The sequence below is a fragment of the Hippocampus bargibanti genome, linkage group LG06 (assembly GCF_051943395.1).
Source record: "Hippocampus bargibanti isolate YZ-2025 linkage group LG06, ASM5194339v1, whole genome shotgun sequence".
Lineage (NCBI taxonomy): Eukaryota > Metazoa > Chordata > Actinopteri > Syngnathiformes > Syngnathidae > Hippocampus > Hippocampus bargibanti.
Window position 1 is genome coordinate 21,497,664 of NC_142739.1, and position 21,213 is coordinate 21,518,876.

Sequence of the window (21,213 nt, forward strand, 5' to 3'; positions counted from 1 at the left end):
TCCTTTGGTTTCATTGATTTGTTTCCCTTTACAGGTGGTTACAAATACTATTATATGGCTGGACTTGAACATTTTCTACCCCTAGGGTCCGTTAGCGAAGCTTTGAGGTTTGTTCGCTGGATTCCACTTAAAAACATCGCTGAGTGATTATCCTGTGGTGTGGGGTGTGTTATGAAAAACTTATTTTTCCTGCCTCATCTATTTGGAAAACGGTCAGAGGTAACAAGGATAATGACGACAAAAAGTGCTTCTTTGTGTGGTTAACACTAAATTGAGCTTCGGCTTAGACTGCTCTTGCGACATGAAACACAATGATAGCCAATTAATCAGGGTGATTGAAAACAAGTTAAAAATTACGTATAATTTGATTCCTGCCCCAGTTTGATACATAATTAGTATTTTTTTATCGATGATTTTAATAAGAGTGTAATGAATTTTTCAAACGAGAATTTGATTTGTGTTTACTGATTATTGGTTCTCTGGCTGGAAATCAATTCAGTGACTTTTTAGCCCAATATTTAGAGGAATCAGGTGAAATGAATTTTGGATATTTCAAACCAAAATACATTCATATGAATCAAGTATAATTAACATCACTTCACATTTGCTTCATAGTACAGTAAAGTCTCGTTATATCGATATTCAAGGGAGTCCGAAAAAATATCGATATAACCGGGACTATCGATATATCCGACCCTGTTTGCATGTAATTTTCTCCGTGCGTGCATAGAAATAGTATCGATATAACCGGGACTATCGATATATCCGATATCGATATAACAAGACTTTACTGTAGTTTACCTGCTATTTATGGTGTTATTGTTCAACATAGAAATGATACAAATGCATCAATTATATCAAAAAGGGTGACAAACATCTCTGCTACAAAAATTAACAGTGGTTTAACCCGCGAATATCATTCACTTTGGAATAACAGAAGTGCAATAATATTGAACAAAAGATCGAGTGCTTTCCAACTATGCTTTAACGACTGTAGATTTTTATTTGTTTGTTTGTTGTAGTCTTTAGCCTGAGGCACCCTGATTGCAAGATGAAATATGGTAGTATGCTCTGGTGCTTTTGTTCTTCAAAGTATTAATGTCTTCAACAACACACAAACACAATGTCCTTCTAATATTTTTTGGTATTAATCTTGCCAACACTTGTTTTCAGCCGGACCGCCTCAGTAGATGAAGAAAGCAGTGAGCTACTTATTTATAACATCTATGCAAAAGGTAGGCTGGATAAAATATGTATGTATGTATGTATGTATGTATGTATGTATGTATGTATGTATATTTATATACAGTATATGTATCTGTTTATATATGTATATGTGTTTATATGTATGTGTTTTATACGCATCATATTTCTCAGAGTACAGTAAAGTCTCGTTATATCGATATTCTCGGGAGTCGGAAAAAATATCGATATAACCGGGACTATCGATATATCCGACCCTGCGCGCATGTAATTTTCTCCTTGCGTTCATAGAAATAGTATCGTAATAAGCGGTACCATCGATATAACCGATATCGATATAACGAGACTTTACTGTATAAGGAATATAAGCTGCACCTTGAATGAATGGCCCATTTTACAATGGTTTTCATATATGGGTTGCACTGTATTATAAGGCGCATAAAATTTAAACTACAATGCTGACTCAAGTAGTATTATCCCTCCATTTGATGGAATGACGCTTACGAGAATACAATACAGCTTTATATACAGTAAAGTCTCGTTATATCGATATCGGATATATCGATAGTCCCGGTTATATCGATACTATTTCTATGCACGCACGGAGAAAATTACATGCAAACAGGGTCGGATATATCGATAGTCCCGGTTATATCGATGGTCCCGGTTATATCGATATTTTTTCGGACTCCCTTGAATATCGATATAACGAGACTTTACTGTATATACAGGCCATTGGCTGCAGTTTCACTATGCAACCACTTGATGTGGCTACGCTAACGGGAATACAATAAAATACATTAGAACTTTATTTCTATAGAGCAGGGGTGTCAAAGTCATTTTTTACTGCGGGCCATATTGTAGTTATGTTTCCCTCTCGAGGGCCGTGATGAATTTGGAGAAGCCATTAGAATGTTTAATCCCCTCCATATATTACATATAGAGCGCACAACAAATTAATGAATAACTAGTTTTTAAATCTGAAGTCAAGAATAATGACTGTTATTGTGGTATACATCCAAAAATAGGAAATTTTTGTTAGGATTTTAGCAAGCATCATGGAATTTCACAAGTTTGATTTGCTTTCGCGGGCCGAAAAAAAATGATGTAGCGGACCGGATTTGGCCCCCTGGGCTTGACTTTGACACATGTGCTATAGAGCCTTCACAACCGCTGCTGTTGTCACAATGTGCTTCACAATAGATTTCAAAGACTACGTCCAAGAAATAAGAATAGTAACCAATATATAAGTCGCATTGGATTATAAGGTGCATCCTCGGCTTTTGAGGAAATTGTATGCTTTTTAGGTGTTAGATGGAGGACACTGATTCGCTGTGGCGACCCCTGAAGGGAAAAGCCGAAAGGAAAAGACGTAGTATGCTTTTTAGGTATACCTTATAGTACGGAAAATACTGTACTTGCAAGTAAAAGACTTGTTTTAAAAGTTGGAAAAGCTACTATAGTATGACTTGCTAGTTCCCCTTTAGAGGCTGTACTGTACTCCGCTTTTGGCCCTAAATCGGCAAACCTTTATAAGGAAAAAGCCCTTCACAAAATAGGCTGAACGATGGACAAAGCCACTAATACAAACACACACAAGCCACAGAGACACATGGTTGAAATAATTTGAACCTACAACCTTTATTAGACTGCCACTGTTGGGGTGGGGGGTATGCAGGACTTGGGAAGGTGAAAGGGGTCGGGGGGGGGGGGGGGGGGGGGTTGGGGGCTTCATCAGGGCAGCATCAGTGAGAAGAAAAGGACACATAGTGGACAAGTCATAAAGAGACATCTCCATGGCTTCAGGGATCATCTCAAATTGTCCCACCAGTCTCACATCTTTATAAGATTTAGTGTTTTCCAACCCCCTGCTCCCCACTCCTATTAGCGATACAATCCTTGCGTGAAAAGCTGATTTGTGCTCTTACTAGGGGCTTATATCACACCATGATAAGGTAACTATTGAACGTATATAATTCGGTGTCATTTGGCCTGTTTTCGGCTTCTTGTTTGTGAATCTTTTAAGCTGCTGTGACTCATTCGCCAGAGTTGATCCTCTTCTCGTGTCTCTCTTGTTTATTGAAAAATTCATTCAGCTGCACTTCCTCCCCTACAGCATGTACCCTGAAAAAGTACCTCCCGCTTGTCTGCTGCAGGACATGCGGTCGATGCGGATCTCCAGCAGTCACTTGCATATCTCGGCATGAATTGTTTGGCTTTTCCATTTGGAAAGATCCAACTAGGAGGGATGTGTTTGGAAAGATGATATCGATAGATGCCGAGCATTTGGGATCGAACGGTATTGGAATGTGAGTATGCTTACATACAATGAAGACGATGAGGCGATACTGGAGGAATGCGCAGGAAACGGAGGTGTACACATATCAAGAAATAAAAAGAACGTTCAAGGAACGAGAAAAATAAGTCCCACACAAAGAAGAAACCTCTGATGAAAAGGAGTGGAAAGTCAAGAAAAGATGAAACTATGCAGCTGAGGAAAAGAGGACAAGAGATGATGAAGGAAAAGAAATAAGGCATGGGAAAAGTAGGCGAGGAAAGAACTGTGAGGCAAAAAAACGGAAGTAGATGAGGAAACACCAAAAGAAGGAAATGAAATGACTCTGAAGGAATGTACGGCAAGGAGAAGAAGTTGGTAACAAAGAAAAATAGTCAGGGGTGTGCAGTAAAAGAGGCACGGTGGGGAAATGGAGGACAGGAAACTGATGAGGGGTGAAAAGGAGCAAAGGTGATTTGACCAAATGAACAGAAGATAAGAAAAGGAAACCAAACAGAAAAGAGAAGAAAAAGTACATTAACTCATTCACTGCCAGATGATGTGCAAAAATGTGTCTACTCCAGTGCCAGGGTTTTTGTTATTGATGCTCGAATTCCAGGATATACAGAATATTGAGTTTTAGGGCTACATTCAATGCAGCGTAAAAAAACCTTAGACTCTCTTTTTTCATCAGGAAAAAACAGTTAATTCATAAGTTATATGGTTCTGGAGTTATCTGAGCTTGAAATGGGAGTGGATGTACAAAAGGCAAATGCTGCCCCCTTGTGGGACGGAAAAAACATTGCCAGAGGCCTGACCGAAGCTTGATCCGCCAAAAAAAGCAAAACAAAAACCGAACAAATTCGGGAATGGCGTTTCACGTCATGCTTTTCAATTCCCAAATAAATTCGGGAATGGCAGTGAATGAGTTAAGGCACGATCAGAAAAGGGATGAAAGTGAGGAATCGAGTCAAAGAATGGAAAGCAACGACAAATGTCCTTTCTGAAATGTCCATTTCCATTAATGAGGAGATGTAGCTTTCCGGTTGTCAGGATCCCGTCACATCCCCTCGCAGAGTCATCCTCTCCCTATCTTCTTTTTCTTCACATTGGTTAGAACCTACCGGTCGCATTGACTCAATTGTAGTGCACTGACGTCAGTTTGTGGTGGTCAAATTTGAAATGGACAAGACGTGATATGCTCCTTCCGGGACAAGCCGTCATATGGTCCGTCCGGGACAAACCGTGACATGCTTCTTTCAATGGCGGCCAATCTATGTGGATGGGGGGCCAAAAGGGGGGGGGGGGGTTGTTGGTGGTGTTGGCGAGAACTGTCAGTGAGTTAGCGAGAACTGTCAGTGAGTTAGCATGGTCGGTCTGCTAAGGTAAGAGCCTTTTCCCTTTCTCTCACAAGAATAAAAGTTGCCCAAAAAAACAAATCTGTAACGGGGCCAAAACTGGTGATCATACCCTGTCCCTCAGATCCAGTAAAAAGGCCCCCCCGCTTCCCACTTAGAAGGCAGCAGGGGGGAGCTGTCCTGTCAGCGTGATGGTAGCGTGTGGAGGGTCAGCCCGGCATGTGGATGGTCTTGGCTGTATAGTTCTGGAAGAGGGGCTGCAGGAACATACCCATGGTGCCAAACACGCACACGAACACAAAGATCCAAAGGAAGAGGCGATCGATCACCATGGCGACGTATTTCCAGTCTTCGCTCACCTGCGGACAAAAGAGGATGAAAACGGAGTAAGCTTGGGATTTTTTTAACCATGTGGATCAGTTCACGTTGCGAATCAAAGCTGACATTTTCTTAGCTTTTTACGTTTGAAGCTAATTCTGGATAAACAGCACTTACCTGGACAAAAAAAAAAAAATAAGGGGACATACTCAGCATGTCAATTTTCAATCTTTCGAGATGATAATGGAAGATTCTGCCCTAAAATGCCGATATGTTCCAGAATTTTCTTGTTCCTGTTCTGGAAACTGGAAATGGCACTGGACGAAGTCACCGCGTAAATTGGATTGGATTTAACTTTATTAGTCTCACAATTCACAGCATTTTTTAATTACATTTTACAGCAGCAAAGTTATGAAAGGGAGAGGTTAGGAAAGGAAGAAGTAGAAAAACCAAATATAGGGGCTGCTGGAAAGTCTTCTGCTTTTGAAGGGTACTATCAGAATGTTCGAAGACTTTTTGCCAGCTTTTTCCTTTGAAGCTATTTTAAAAAAAATACAGTTTACCTCACACTTTTTCGTCTTACTAGGTAATATCAGAAGCCTCTTTCAAGCTTCCTTTAACTCATTCAATGCCATCCCTGAATTTATTCAGGAATTGAAAATATGACATGGAGCCCCATTCACAAATGTGTTCAGGTTTTGGTTTTTCTTTCGGGGGTGCCTTTAAAGCGCTGGTAGTACCTCTGGCAATGTTTTTTGCCTTCCACAAAGGGGCAGCATTTCCCCTTTTTTCCAATCTTAGCGCTTTGTTACAGCTTCAGCTATTGTTAATACGCCCCCATTTCGAGCTCAGATAACTCCAGACCTATATATCTTAGGAATTAACTATTTTTTTCTCATGAAAGAAGAGAGCCCAAGGTTTCTTACGCTGCATTGAATGTTTATGTAGTCTTAAAACTCAATATTCTGTGGGTCCTGGAATTTGAGAGAAAATGACAAAAAAAAACTGGCACCGGACTGGACTAATTTTTGCACACCGCCTGGCAGTGGATGAGTTAAATACTGTCCGCTATGTAATATGTAAAAAACAAACGTTTTTTTTTTTCCTGCGTCTTATGACACTGCTTCAGAATGAGGTGACAAAGTCAACCCAGCGTTTTTCCGCATTTCGGAGGTAGCATCAAAAGCATTTTTGACCCTGCCTGTAAAATTAAGCATTTGCACAGCTTTTTCATTTATTTTCACTGGCCCTGAATAAACACCACAGACACAAAACGGAGGGATCAAGTCAGCTATCAAAGCTGACATTTTCATAACTTTTTTTCCTGTGCAGCTGCTCTATATAAATGAGACCGAATTGGAAGGACAAAGTTCACCCAGTAATTTTCCGCCTTCAGATGAAGGCTCAGAAGCCTTTTGAACACCGGCTGCAAAAGCCGCTGTTTTTTTCTCAATGTTGATCTTGACAAATAACACTGGCGCAGAGTGAGGGTTACAAAGTTGACCCACTGATGAAGGTGTTATCAGACTTTAGAGGTCAGTGTTCTGTAAAAATAGCACTATCTCATTCACTGCCAGACAATGTGCAAAAATGTGTCCACCCCAGTGCCAAGTTTTTGTCATTTTCACTGAAATTGCTGGACCCACAGAATATTGAGTTTTAATATTTCTTGTGTGTTCTACATACTTGGCAATAAAGATGATTCAATGCAGCGTAAGAAACCATAGAGCACAGGTGTCAAAGTTCAGGCCCGTGGGCCAAATCCGGCCCACCACATCATTTTTTTCGGCCCGCGAAAGGAAAAACTTCTGTGATGCTTGCTAAAATCCTAACCAAAATTTTTAATTTTTGGATGTAAACCACAATAACAGTCATTATTCTTGACTTCAGATTTGAAAACGAGTTATGTTGTGCGCTCTAGATGTAATATGTGGAGGGGATTAAACATTGTAATGGCTTCCCCAAATTCATAACGGCCCTCGAGAGGAAACCATAACTGCAATTCTTTCATCAGAAAAAAAGTTTATGTTGATTTTATTTGGCTCTCATCTTGGTTCTTATCTTAGTTATCTGCAATGGAAATGGGTGCGGCTGTACAAAAGGCAAATGCTGCCCCCACTTGGGAGGGAAAAACATTGGCAGAGGTCTGTCCAGCACTCTATCAGCACCCCTCCGCAAGAAAAACAAAAACCTGAACAAATTCGGAACTGGCGCTCCGTGTCACACTTTTCAATTTCTGAATAAATTTGGGAATGGCAGTGAATGAGTTAAAAGTGCACTCGGGAATTTCACTCTCAGATGCTACCTCCATAACTGCAAAACCTTCTATTCCTACATAATATTTAGCATGTAGTAGATGTGCACATTCCACCATGACATCCCTGATCCACTGCTGAAAAGGACGCTTTGGTCCTCTCTTCTTTCATCTAGAACTGCTTCATGTCACAAAGAGGGTACAGCAAGTGCTGAAAAATGAAGGACTCTGTGTCTTTGTGTTGTCATATTATTTGTTATTTAGTTTTTTTTTTTTTACTTTAAGATTGCGCCGCGAGAGTGGCTGCCTTTCCAGCAGTTCCTGTATTTTCTTTTTCTACTTCGTTCTTTCCTCTTCCTTTCATAACTTTGCTGCTGTGAAATGTAAATTTCTCCATTGTAAATGAGATACAAGAAAATGGCTGTGACAAATTGTCAAAATGTGGCTTCATTCTGGATCTTCTGTGACGGTGCAGCGTCTCTGCGTGAAAGTGTCTCAACTGATAAACAGAATTCTATTTTCCCGGGCCTTGTCTTTTTCTAACTATCAGAATCCCTCTGCCGTGCAGCACACGCCTGCTTAATGGAGGTGAGGGGTTAATGCAAGCTGGGACTCGTTCCTCCGCATGGCACTGATGAGGTCTTGTCAGGAGTCAAGCAAGACGGAAAGGACGTGAGAGGCGTGAGACCGATGGAGGACCAGGACAGAGAGAGAAAGCAAGAGCGACACCCTTCGTTCCAATGAGGATGACGAATGAAGGAGTGTGGGAAGACAAGCGTTGGCATGGCAACGACACGGATGACAGACGCAACCGGGAACGTTGTCTGGAAGAAGCCTTGAGGTAAGTCCTCGTCGGTCCTGCACCCTGCGTGCTCGCATCATCACACCGCGATATCATTTCCTGACTGTTGAATCACAAATAGACCACGATTGCCGGTTTGTGTCTGTCTTTTTCGCTTTCGCTACACGGGAAGATTTATGCTTGTATAAGTCTAATGAGATTCAAAATGAGTCGTATTCTCATCACTACCGTGGGATGTCATTGAACGGTGAGCAGAACTTTGCCAAGTTAGCAACGTGACCAAGAGTGAAAAACAATTCATGATCAGTCACATCCAAATGTTAGCTTAGCAGCGTTAGCATTTTTTTTACAGCCATAGAGGAGAAGGGCAAAAAGAGTGGGGAAAAACTGAACCTTCTGTATATTCTAATGCCGATTCATTCTAATGACAATTAAGGGACATTTAGCAAATTTCTCAATAAAAATGATGGTTAAATTGAGGAAAGATTCCGCCTGGTGAAGTCAGTTGAAGAAATTACCAAAATAAAACGCCATTTTGTATATCCCAGCATACAAGTTAGATTTTGCCATAATTGTAATTTTTTGTTGTCAAACACCAAAATAGAAATTGCAGAATAGTATAATGTGCTGTATTTTTTCCATTTTTATGAATTCACAAATATTCCAGGGCTTAATCAGAGTTCATCACAATACAATAACGAATATAATTTTCAGAGATTATTGATTGTGCTTCTTTAAAAAAAATTATGCTCTTTAGAGGTCTTCTTTGATTATTTTGACCTTAAATTTTCAGAATAAACACATTTTGTTTTTATTGAGACTAAATACAAAAACAAGCCAAAAAGGCCAAATTTTCCATTTCTAATCATTGTGCCAAAAACGGAAAATTATGAGGAAATCGAGAAAAACAATCCACCTGGCGAAGTCATTTTAAGAAATTACCGTGACGAAACACCATTTTAAATACAGTATCCCAGAAAAAGAAACCTGAACCTGTCAACCTTGTAAATACGGTTCTGTAAAAACGTGAGTGGATAATGTAACCATGTTTGATATTTTCAAGTACAGTGATACCTCGGTTTACAAACCCCTTAGCTTCCGAACTTTTCAGTTTACAAACGTTAAATTTATGAAAATTTAACCTTGGCATACAAACTATTTTTCGGGATACACACGGAGTGCCACAATGAGTGATGTGTTGTTTGCGAACGAGCCCGTTCTCCTAACAAGGAAATAGCAGCCGACTTTTTTTTGTCCTCTATTCCCGGCCCCCAGTTTTCGGTTAAAGCGACGTGATTGGTCAAGAACGAAGCAGTGAGGAGGGAGGGGGTGCGGGGGGGGGGGGGGGGGGGGGGGGTTACAGAGAGAGAGTGAGGCCGTTCTCCAAAAAAGAAAATGTCAGCCAACTTGTTTTTGTCCTCTATTCCCTGCCCCCAGTCGTCGGTTAAAGCCACGTGATTGGTCAAGAACGCAGCAGTGAGGGTGGGGGGTTTGAACATTAAAGAGACAGGCAGACGACAGAGAGCGAGTGAGAAAACAGATAGAAAACAGTGAAATTTGGACTTGTTTCAACTTTCATAGTTCAAAGGCAGAGGGTAGACTGCAAGGTTAATTTATCCCATCAATCAGGCTCCACAAATAACCCGCACGAGCCATCTCTACCTATCAACCCAGCTAAACAGAACACAATTGATGAGGAACTAGGTAAAATTATCTCAGAGAAAACACCTACAAGGGATCATTCCTCAAGATAGTGAAAGAAGAAGGCTCCGTTCCTCATCAAGTCTTTAATAATAATAATAATTGGATTGGATTTGCCTTTATTAGTATCGCTGTGAAGAAATTTACATTTCACAGCAGCAAAGTGATGAAAGGAATGAAAGTAGAAAACCAAAATATATGTAATAATAATAATACATTACATTTTAAGCGCCTTTCAAAGCTATCATGGACACTTTACAGTCACAGACCAGCATAGCTGATGAAACCGGCCACTCCATTCCATCAAGCCATCAAGGACCATCACAAAGGTAAATAAAACGACTTTATTATTATATAGTACAGTTTATTTCTTTAATTATAATACAATAACACATTTATTATACTTAAAATAAGGTATATTTTGTGTAGTTTTAAGGCTTAGAGAATTAGAAAGTAGAAAATTATGTTTTATGGGGACCTGGGAACGAATTATTCTCATTTTTTATGGTTTCCTATGGCAAATTAATTTTTGGGATTCACAATTAAGTTCGTAAGCCAAGGTATCGCTGTATCAATATTGCCCCCATGCCGTGAAAGCGCAGGCAAAAAACAAAGAGCAAGATACTCACACTCTGGTCATCATCCTCGCACTTCATGTGGTTGGCGATGAAGCGCACTCCTTCCACAGCCTCCTCGAAACCTGGACAGGCTTGCGCCAGGATGGCCTGAGTCAGAGCCGGACCTCCGGCGGCTTGCTTGCCACGGTTCCCAGAACCACCCTCCCGGGTCTCTCTCATTCTGTTCAGACCGTCCGCGGAATCCCCTCCCGTGCCCCCCACATCCCCTGCAAACTGTTTGACGGACGCTCTGTTGACATAGCAGGTGCAAGGGTCTCCGTCCTCCTTGGCGAAGGTCCCCCCCGCCGTCCCCGCGCCGCCTCCCAAGCCGAGCCCCACCATCAGCGCCCCCGCCTCCCCGCTGCGCCCGCCCTCCTTCTGCTCCTGGGCTCTCCGTCTCTGGCGGAGCCGCTGCCTCTCGCAGCTATTCCTGGGCTGGCGCATGAAGAGCAAGGCGGGGAGCTTGTTGAGGAACACCACCTTGACCCACGGGGGCATGGTGTGCGTGGTAGGCGAGCGGTGGTGCACGTTGAGCACGCACACGCTGGTGACGATGGAAAAGGTCACCAAGACCATGGTGAACATCAGGTACTTGCCCACCAAGGGGACATCCAGGGACGTGGGCGGCACGATCTTGGAGATAAGCAGCAGGAAGACGGTGAGCGCCAGCAGCACAGAAATGCACAGCGTCATCTTCTCGCCGCAGTCGGACGGCAGGTAGAAGACCAGAATGGCCAGCGAGGTGATCAGCACGCAGGGGATGATGAGGTTGATGGTGTAAAAAAGGGGCTTGCGACGGATGATGAAGTCATACGTGATGTCCACGTAAGCCGGGTCGGCCGGGTTCTCGTTCCTCCGACCCGGCAGGGCGATGATGTCCCACTCGCCGCTGGGTGTGAAGTCGTCCATGCTGGCGACGTCGGCGCGAAGCACTAAGTCGATCTCGGTTCGATCGTAGGTCCACGAGCGGAAGCGCAGTGTGCAGTTTTGCTGGTCAAAGGGGAAATGTTTGACCTCGATCTTGCAGGCTGATTTATAGATGGCCGGCGGTAACCAGAAGATGCTGCCGTCATAGGAAACCACCGCATTGGAATAGAATGAAACTTCGTAGACGCCATCGGCGCTGAAAGAGAGACAAAAACAGAATCCATCTATCCATCCAATTTGAGAAAAAGAGCCTATTTTCCTGGAAGGAGAAACAAAATTAATACATTTTCCCGTGTATAAGGTGCAACCAAAAGTCTCCATTTTCTTCTAAAGATGACCCTGCGCCTTATACGCAGGCACATCTTATATGTTAAGTCATATTGAGCTACAACATGTCTCACAACTACTGTCAGCAGCCACCGGCTCAATTTTCCCCCGTTGAAGTAGTGTGCAGTGCATGCTGGGATATATAAAACAACATTTCATTGAAGTAATCTTTTAAAATTACTTTGTCGTATTTTTTTCCCTAAATTTTGACATACATTTCCATTTTTGGCAGAATGATTTAAAATAGAAAATGTTCTTCATTTCATGTCTCGAAACTTTTTTTTAAGACCAAAACATTCCATGAAAACCTCTAAGGAAAATACTGGTTTTAAAGAAGGAAGATAGGTAATCTCGAAAATTATTATTATTATTATTATTATTATTATTATTATTATTGTAACTGGCGGGTATATTGTCAATGGTTGCCATGACAACGAATATATAATTTATTTGGTCTTGTTGTTCTGTAAAAGTGTTTAACGTTTCTATGCGAACCTTCATATATGTGTTTTTCTTAAAATCGGCGTCAATACTTTTTTCATAATGTTTTGTCATTATCACTTCCGCTACTGTGTCATGTGTTTCGATGTACAGTACCAGAGTAATTGCTAGGGACAGAACGAGAGTAACTGCTAGAGAGAGAGAGAATGACAGTCAAAAGTCTACGTCATTATTATTATTATTATTATTATTATTATTATTATTATTGTTATTATTGTTATTATTGTGATCAACTCTGATGACTTCGCCAGGCGGAATTATTTTCTTCAGTTGGCAAAATGATTAGAAATGGAAAATTTGGCATTTTGACTTGTTTTTGTATTTAGTGTCTCAAAAAAATGTTTTTTGTTTATTTCTGAAAATTTCAAGGCCAAAATAATCTATGAAAACCCCTAAGGAAGTTCAACGTTTTAAAGAAGGAAGATTACTCATCTCTTAAAATTATATTTGCTGCTGTATTGTGATCAACTCTGATAAAACCCTGGAATATTTTTGAGCTCATAAAAATGGAGAAAATACCAAACATTATACTATTCTGCAATTTATATTTTTGGTGTTTGACATAAAAAAAAGAAAATTATCGCGAAATCTGACTTTTAAACTGGGATATATAAAACAGCATTTCATTTCGGTCATTTTTTAAAATGACTTTGCCGGGTGGAATTATGTTCTCAATTTTGCCGTAATTTTCTGTTTTTGACAAAATGATTAGAAATGGCAAATTTGGTGTTTTGGCTTTTTTTTGTATTTATTGTTTAAAAAAATTATTTTTTTGTTTATTTCTGAAAATTTCAAGGCCAAGATATTCATTGAAAATTTCTAAGGAACATAAACGTTTTTAAGAAGATTGATAATCTGAGATTTTTGAAAATTATATTTATTTTTGTATTGTGATCAACTCTGATAAAACCCTGGAAGATTTTTGAGCTCATAATAATTGAGAAACACACATTATACTATTCTGCAAATTTATTTCCGTGTTTGACACAAAAAAGGAACATTTTTCGTGATATCGGACTATTTTGTTGACGTTTCCTTTAGCTCAGCTATGGGGAATGAAAACAAAACCACAGCCTCTACTGTAGCACCTTTTATAATGTGGTGTGCCATATTGTATGGATATTTTTTAAACATATCAGTCATTGAAGGGGTTGCGCCTTAGAGTCCAGAAAATACGTTAAATGGAACACTCGAGCTTGCACAGGTGATATCAGTGTTTTCATGCATGTGCCTGAGCTGCTAATCGCTCCAGATGAGCAGGCTGCCACCTTAGCTATCCGAACGCCCTCGCACCGCCATCACCATGCAACGAATTCACTTGAGGGTGACAGTGTGTGTGCGTGCGTGCGTGCGGATGGGCAAATGCGGTAAAGTGCTTTGAGAGAGGTTAAGGTAGAAAGAGAGAGGTTACCCTGCATGGATGCGCGCCGTTGTCACATCTCGTTGCCATCCGGGGCGCGCCCCGCCCCTCCTGTCACCTCCTCCGCCAATCCTGGGAGACGGCCCCTCCAATCATCGTACACCTGGGTTCCCACAGCTGATTGTCATTTCACTGATGGTGCCTTCTGACTATATCTGTCTCGTGCTCACTACCGTCTCCGTCGGAGTATTTTTGGTCATTGCCATTTCCACGTCCGTGTTGCCAGGTCTGCTATCATTCAGTTATCTTCCTTCACTCATCCCGGTTTGTTATTATTTGATGCTGTTTCCAGTAAAGACTCTTTATCCATCCAAGCCTGTCACGCCGTGTATTTCGGGTCCTTCCCTAACACCAAAAGTCCGTCGCTCGAGGTCTGCCTCTTAGCACTCGAGCGATCGTCACACAATACTCCGACCACCCATGGACCCCGCCGGCGTTGACAGGTATTTTACCGCCCTCGTACAAGAGGCGGAGCGTTCGAGCCAGCTGGCCCAGGCGATTGAGGAAATGCGCCACGCCACTACCTCGCTGGCTCAACGCCTCAAGGAGATGGAAAAGTGCATCGCCACCCTCTCTGTTCCTTCCCCCCCGCCCGTGGGCAGGCGCACGCCCCCGCTACCCCAACCCTCACGCTACGCAGGCGAAACCGAGCGCTGCGCTCAATTCCTAATGCAGTGTGCGCTCGTGTTTGAACAACATCCTGACGCCTACGTTAGCGATGAGGCTAAGGTAGCCTTCATCACCAGCCTGCTCGCGGGCGAAGCCGAATCATGGGTGCTGGCGGTACGAGAGTCCCGACCGGAGCTGTGCGCCTCGTATCCGGACTTCGTAGCCGAGATTCGCCGGGTGTTTCACCATCCAGTGACGGAGGTCGAGGCGGAAGGGAGAATCCTCGACTGCGTCCAAGGGGCCCGTTCGGCCGCAGAATACTCCGTCGCTTTCCGGATCCAGGCCGCTGGCAGCGGCTACGGCGACCGAGCGTTGAGGGGGGTGTTTCGTCGCGGCTTGAATTCCGACCTAAAGGATGAGTTGGCTACCCGCGACGCCGGCACCACCTTCGACGACCTCGTCGGGATTGTCATCGGCTTGGATCAGCGTCTTCGAGAGCGGCGAAAGGAGCTGAGCGACCGACGGCCCGAGGTACCCCGAAGCCGACCTCGGTCGACCACACCCGGCAGCGACCGCGCGCAGCCCCAGGAGGGACTCTTCGAACCGATGGTGATAGGGGGGGGAGACGACCGCGCCAACCCGAGGGCTCGTCGCACCCGAGGCCCCCAGCCTAGGACCCACGGCCAATGTAAGTCCCCGCCGAAACGGAATCCGTTGGGGGCTAAATCCACTATACGAGCCACACGGTTGGAGCTGGAGAGTGAACTATTTGGCCCCTCCAGCTCCCAAAGAGTGCGGGCACTAGTGGACTCGGGGGCCGACGGGTGCATTATCGACCCCCACCTGGCCGACCTGCTGGGCTGCCGACTTTTAGATCTCCTTCCCCCTAAGGAGATCGTCGACCTGGATGGCCGATTATTAGCCCGGGTCACCCACCTCACGGCCCCACTTAAGCTCCGAGTGGCAGGCAACCATGTGGAGCACCGCCAATTTCTTGTTATGCCCTCCCGGAACGCGCCATTGGTCTTGGGTCTCCCCTGGCTCAAGGCCCATGACCCATCCATTTCTTGGGAGGGCCCCACCATTCAGGGCTGGAGCCCCTACTGCTACGCTAACTGCCTGCGGTCGGCTACGGCAGGGCGCAACCCCTCCCGCGGTGGCCCGCCCGAGGCCATCTGCCTCAAAGGCGTGCCACATTGCTACCACGACCTGCGGGAGGTGTTCAGCAAAGACAACGCCCAATCCCTGCCGCCCCACCGACCGTATGACTGTGCTATAGACTTGCAGCCAGGGGCTCCATTACCGGACTCCAGACTTTACCATATTTCACAACCGGAACGGGAAGCCCTGAGCACTTACATAGACTCCTCTCTAGCGGCAGGACTCATTCGGCCGTCGCGTTCCCCGCTGGGCGCAGGGTTTTTCTTTATCGACAAGAAGGACGGATCCCTGCGCCCATGCGTTGACTACCGGGGCCTGAACGACATCACCATCCGCAACAAATACCCTCTCCCCCTCATGGATTCGGCCTTTGCGCCCCTTCAGTCCGCCACCATTTTTTCTAAATTGGATCTTCGCAGCGCCTACCATTTGGTCCGAATCCGTGAGGGGGATGAATGGAAAACAGCCTTCAAGACGCCTTTAGGGCACTTTGAATACCTGGTGATGCCGTTCGGGCTCACGAACGCGCCGGCCGTATTCCAGAATTTAATTAATGATGTGCTCAGGGACTTCCTCAATGTTTTTGTTTTTGTTTACCTCGATGACATTCTTATTTTTTCTCGCTCTGCAGAAGAACACCGGCAACACGTCCGACGGGTCCTGGCGCGGCTCCTGCAAAACCGGCTCTATGTGAAGGCAGAGAAGTGTGACTTCCATGTCCGCTCTCTGTCGTTCCTGGGGTTTGTGGTGGAGCAGGGGCAGCTCAGGGCCGACCCCGCCAAAACCAAGGCGGTGGTGGAATGGCCGATCCCAAAGACGCGCAAGCAGCTTCAGCGGTTTTTGGGGTTTGCCAACTTCTACCGCCGCTTCATTCGCGGGTATAGTCAGAAGGCACTCCCCCTCACTAACCTCACGTCCACCAAGCTCCCTTTCAGGTGGACTCCCGATGCTGAGGGGGCTTTCAACCGCCTCCGTCGTGCCTTCACCAACCCCCCCGTTCTGCGTCATCCCGACCCGGATCTCCCGTTCACGGTCGAGGTTGACGCATCCGAGTCCGGAGTAGGGGCCGTCCTTTCCCAGCGCTCTCCCACCGACCAGAAGCTACGCCCCTGCGCCTTCTTCTCCCGCCGGCTCAGCCCCGCCGAAGCCAATTACGACGTCGGCAATCGGGAACTGCTGGCGGTCGTCCTGGCCCTGCAGGAATGGAGACACTGGCTTGAGGGAGCTAAACACCCCTTCACCGTCTACACGGATCACAAGAACCTGGCGGCCATCCGGTCGGCCAAGAGACTTAACTCACGGCAGGCCCGATGGTCACTCTTCCTCACCCGTTTTGACTTTTCTCTCACCTACTGCCCAGGGTCACAGAACACCAAGCCCGACGCCCTATCCCGTATCCATGAGCCGGCAGAAAGGGAGGAGACCACCGCCAACATCCTGCCGGCCCAGCGCATCCTGGGCGCCCTGAGGTGGGAGGTTGAGAGAAAAGTCCAACAAGTCCAGGGAACCACCACCATCCCCAGGGGCTGTCCCAAGGATCGCCTGTTCGTCCCCCCCCCCCTACGCACTGAGGTGCTCATCTGGGGGCACACATCTAAGATAGCTTGCCACCCGGGGGTCAACAGGACGATCCAACTCATCGCCCAACGGTTCTGGTGGCCGGGGTTTAGGAGGGACATCACCCTCTTCGTGAAGGCCTGCCCGACCTGCGCCCGTGGAAAGGCCTCCCACCAGCCCCCGGCCGGACTCCTCCAGCCCCTACCGGTTCCGTCCAGACCCTGGTCCCACATCTCTGTCGACTTCGTGACAGGCCTCCCCCCCTCCCGTGGCAAGACGGTCGTCCTCACCGTAGTGGACCGATTCTCCAAGTCGGCCCACTTCGTTCCGTTAACCAGGTTGCCGTCCGCCACCGAGACGGCTCAACTCCTGGTTAACCATGTCGTCCGTCTCCACGGGATTCCGACGAACATCGTGTCGGATCGGGGACCGCAGTTCGTGTCCAAGGTATGGAAGCGTTTCTGTCGGTCCCTAGGGGCATCGGCGAGCCTGTCGTCTGGGTACCACCCCCAGACCAACGGACAGACGGAGAGGAAGAACCAGGACCTGGAGGCGGCCCTCCGGTGCGTGTGCCTCCACAACCCGGCGTCGTGGGCCCTGCACCTACCCTGGGTGGAGTACGCCCACAACTCCCTGGTCTCCGCAGCCACAGGTCGGTCCCCATTCATGTCCGCCTGTGGCTATCAGCCGCCCTTATTTCCCACACAGGAAGGCCAGGTGGAGGTCCCGTCTATCGATCATCACCTCAGACGGGCCCACAGAGTCTGGAAGGAGACCAGGGACGCCCTGTCACGCACCGCATCCCGGAACCGGCGGGTGGCAGACCGCCATCGACGGCAAGCACCCAGCTACCAGGTCGGGCAGGAGGTCTGGCTATCTACGAAGGACCTTCGGCTGGCAGGGTCCTCGGCCAAGCTGGGCCCACGCTTCACGGGTCCCTTCCCCATCGAGGCCATCCTCAGCCCGGTCTCGGTGAGGCTCCGGCTACCACCCACCATGCGAATCCACCCCGTGTTTCATGTTTCCCTCCTCAAGCCAGTGGAGACCAGCCCCTTAGCCCCCACGCCCGCCCCCCCACCTCCCCCCCGGATATTGGACGACGGACCAGTCTACACCGTGCGGGAGATACTGGACTCCAGGCGCAGGGGCAGAGGAGTGCAGTACCTGGTCGACTGGGAGGGCTATGGACCTGAGGAACGTCAATGGGTCCCACGGGCCTGGATCCTCGACCCATCCCTCACCCGGGCGTTCCATGCGGCTCACCCATCCAAGCCTGGGGGGCCGCCGAGAGGCGTCCCTTGAGGGGGGGGCACTGTCACATCTCGTTGCCATCCGGGGCGCGCCCCGCCCCTCCTGTCACCTCCTCCGCCAATCCTGGGAGACGGCCCCTCCAATCATCGTACACCTGGGTTCCCACAGCTGATTGTCATTTCACTGATGGTGCCTTCTGACTATATCTGTCTCGTGCTCACTACCGTCTCCGTCGGAGTATTTTTGGTCATTGCCATTTCCACGTCCGTGTTGCCAGGTCTGCTATCATTCAGTTATCTTCCTTCACTCATCCCGGTTTGTTATTATTTGATGCTGTTTCCAGTAAAGACTCTTTATCCATCCAAGCCTGTCACGCCGTGTATTTCGGGTCCTTCCCTAACACCAAAAGTCCGTCGCTCGAGGTCTGCCTCTTAGCACTCGAGCGATCGTCACAGCCGTTTAGCATGCATTGCGCGAGCATGCATGCGCAAGATTCTTTCTTCTGAACTCATTCACTGCCATTCCCCGAATTTGTTCGGGTTTTGTTTTTTTTCTTGCGGGGGGTGCCAATGAAGCGCTGGTCAGACATGTAGCCATGTTTTTTTCCTGACACGAGGGGGCAGCATTTGCCTTTTGTACAGCATTTGCCTTTTAAAGCTCTATATAAATCAATATATATTATATTGTATTTTGTACAGTTGCCCCCATTTCAAGATCAGATAACTCCAGATCCATATAACTTAGGAATTAACTTTTTTTCTGATAAAAGAAGAGAGTCTAAGGTTTCTAACACTGTATTGAATGTTCATATAGTCCTAAAACTCAATATTCACTGGGTTCTGCAATTTGAGTGAAAATGACAAAAACCCTGCCACTGGAGTGGACACATTTTTGCACATCATCTGGCAGTGAATGAGTTAAAAAAATATTTAAAAAAAAAATATACATATATATATATATATATATATATATATATATATATATATATTTTTTTTTTTTAATACTCACTTGTTGTAGAGCACCACGTCAGGAAGCCAGATGTGTTTGGAGGGCAGCCTGACCTTCATCATGCCGTCAAACTCCTCTGGGACCCAAGTCAGGCGATAGTCCTGCCACTCCTGAGAGAAGGTTTTCAAAACAAGAGCAGATGCACAATGTCACACATCAGCACGGTTGAAGACATTTCGAGAGGTGAGAGGAAAAAGTATATCACTCCTTGAAATCATCAGGTGACCAACACTCAGTCCTCCGGTAGAAGTGAATCCGCATAATCAAATTATAATTCCGATGTCGTTATTGCTACATTTCACCTCGGTCAAAATTAGGACACTTTTTGAATGTATTGGTCATGTTTTGGTCAGTGGTATTGGCCAAATGTGAGTTAACTTTATGTCTGAGATGTTCGTCCGGACAAAGGCTCGAACACAGGAAGGTTGTCTTTTACTGCCGGCAAGGGACGCAGCCATTCATGACCGACGACCAACTTCTGCATCCCTCTGCCAAGGTATTTATTGAGAGTAGATGCAAATTTAAAGGACAACCGACGCCTCCGGACAAGTTGTGTCCATAATTTGTAAAATCATTTCAAGTGACTTTTACTGAGCGTATTTTACAAAGATTCCGTTGCATATAGCTATATCTTACGTTTTAAGACTCGCGCTGAATATTCAGGAAGTCTTGTTTTTGAGTTGATGACAATGACTGACATCATGTCACGTCTGGAACGCCCCTGACTGAGAAAGCGACACACAATGCATTTTGGGTACTGTGTTTGGTCTGAAAACTTCGTGTTGATCCGTGTTTATGGCGAAATTAGAAGGAAAACACAAACATAATGCGATGGTGAATCGTTGTGTGTTGCACCAAGACTACTATTTGATACTAGTTGACACAAATTCCCAGCAGACAACTCAGCCCATTTCCAAAGGAGCTTCTTGTGCCTTTTCTGGGACGCTACATTGGAGTCCCGACGGCTCGAATTGGTACGGAAGGACTTCTTTAATCGATTGCAAACATTTATGCTTTCCTCTTCAGAACTAATTGAATCATATTCATAACTGGATGAGTAACAAGAAAGCATCTTCTCCGAAACGGAAGCCATTGTTTTGATTCTAGAGCAAGGCAAGACGTCCTGCCGTGACTTCACGAACAAGGGGACGAGACCTTCTGAAACTCGGCATCTCCGAGGTCATTTTGAAGTAGTTTTGGGACACTTTAACTCATTTTTATTGGTGTTTTGCATTTGACTAAAAATATCAGCCTGCGAGGAAACAAAAAAATGGTTTCGGTTGTCCTTTAAGTGATACATTCGTAAAACACAGTCTTCTTGATTTGAATACCACACCCCTGGACGTCCCAAGCACCAACAACTATAAAACAACAAAACATAGGCATTTTAATTGGTTGTCCGTTCCAAGAACTGATAGATTTGTAACCTGGCTCAAGACTTCTTCCTGTGAAGGAGTTTTCCTAAGTCCTAAATTAGTCCAAGGCTAGATCTCCTACATGAAGATGACAGTTTAACAGGCTGTGTCTGTTCACATCAGATTGACCCCTGATTTTTCTGTACTTCTATTGTGGGCCTTTTAAAGGACAACCGACGTCACTTTTTTGTTTTTTAACTGACATCAGAAAAACGGTTAAAAGCAGCTAAAATACCCAAACCACGCAGTGTGATATTTTTAGTCAAATGCAAAACACCAATAAAAATGACTTAGTGTCCAAAATCTGAAAAAAATTGAGCTGCGAATTGGGCATTTTCAGAAAGTCCCGCCCCCAGTTCGTGATGTCACGCCAAGACGTCTTGCATTGCTTGTGAATCAAAACAATGGCTTCAGATTCGGAGAATATGCTTTCTTGTTACACCTCCAGTTATGAATATGATTCAAATAGTTCTGAAGAGGAAAGCATACATGTTTGCAATTGATTAAAA

The 21,213-nt window shown here is 45.4% G+C and overlaps 1 protein-coding gene across 1 annotated transcript in view; it reads right to left on the reverse strand.

The window, feature by feature from the left end:
- Positions 1-2,913: 2,913 nt before the first annotated feature.
- The window catches only part of chrnb2 (cholinergic receptor, nicotinic, beta 2), a 36,357-nt gene continuing 18,057 nt past the window's right edge, over positions 2,914-21,213 (reverse strand). The window contains exons 4-6 of the mRNA XM_088999787.1: positions 19,290-19,399; positions 10,541-11,651; positions 2,914-5,195 (exon numbers count right to left, since the gene is read on the reverse strand). Of these exons, the coding sequence (XP_088855913.1) occupies positions 5,046-5,195; positions 10,541-11,651; positions 19,290-19,399 (1,371 nt within the window). The 3' untranslated portion in view covers positions 2,914-5,045. The remainder of the gene's footprint in view (positions 5,196-10,540; positions 11,652-19,289; positions 19,400-21,213) is intronic.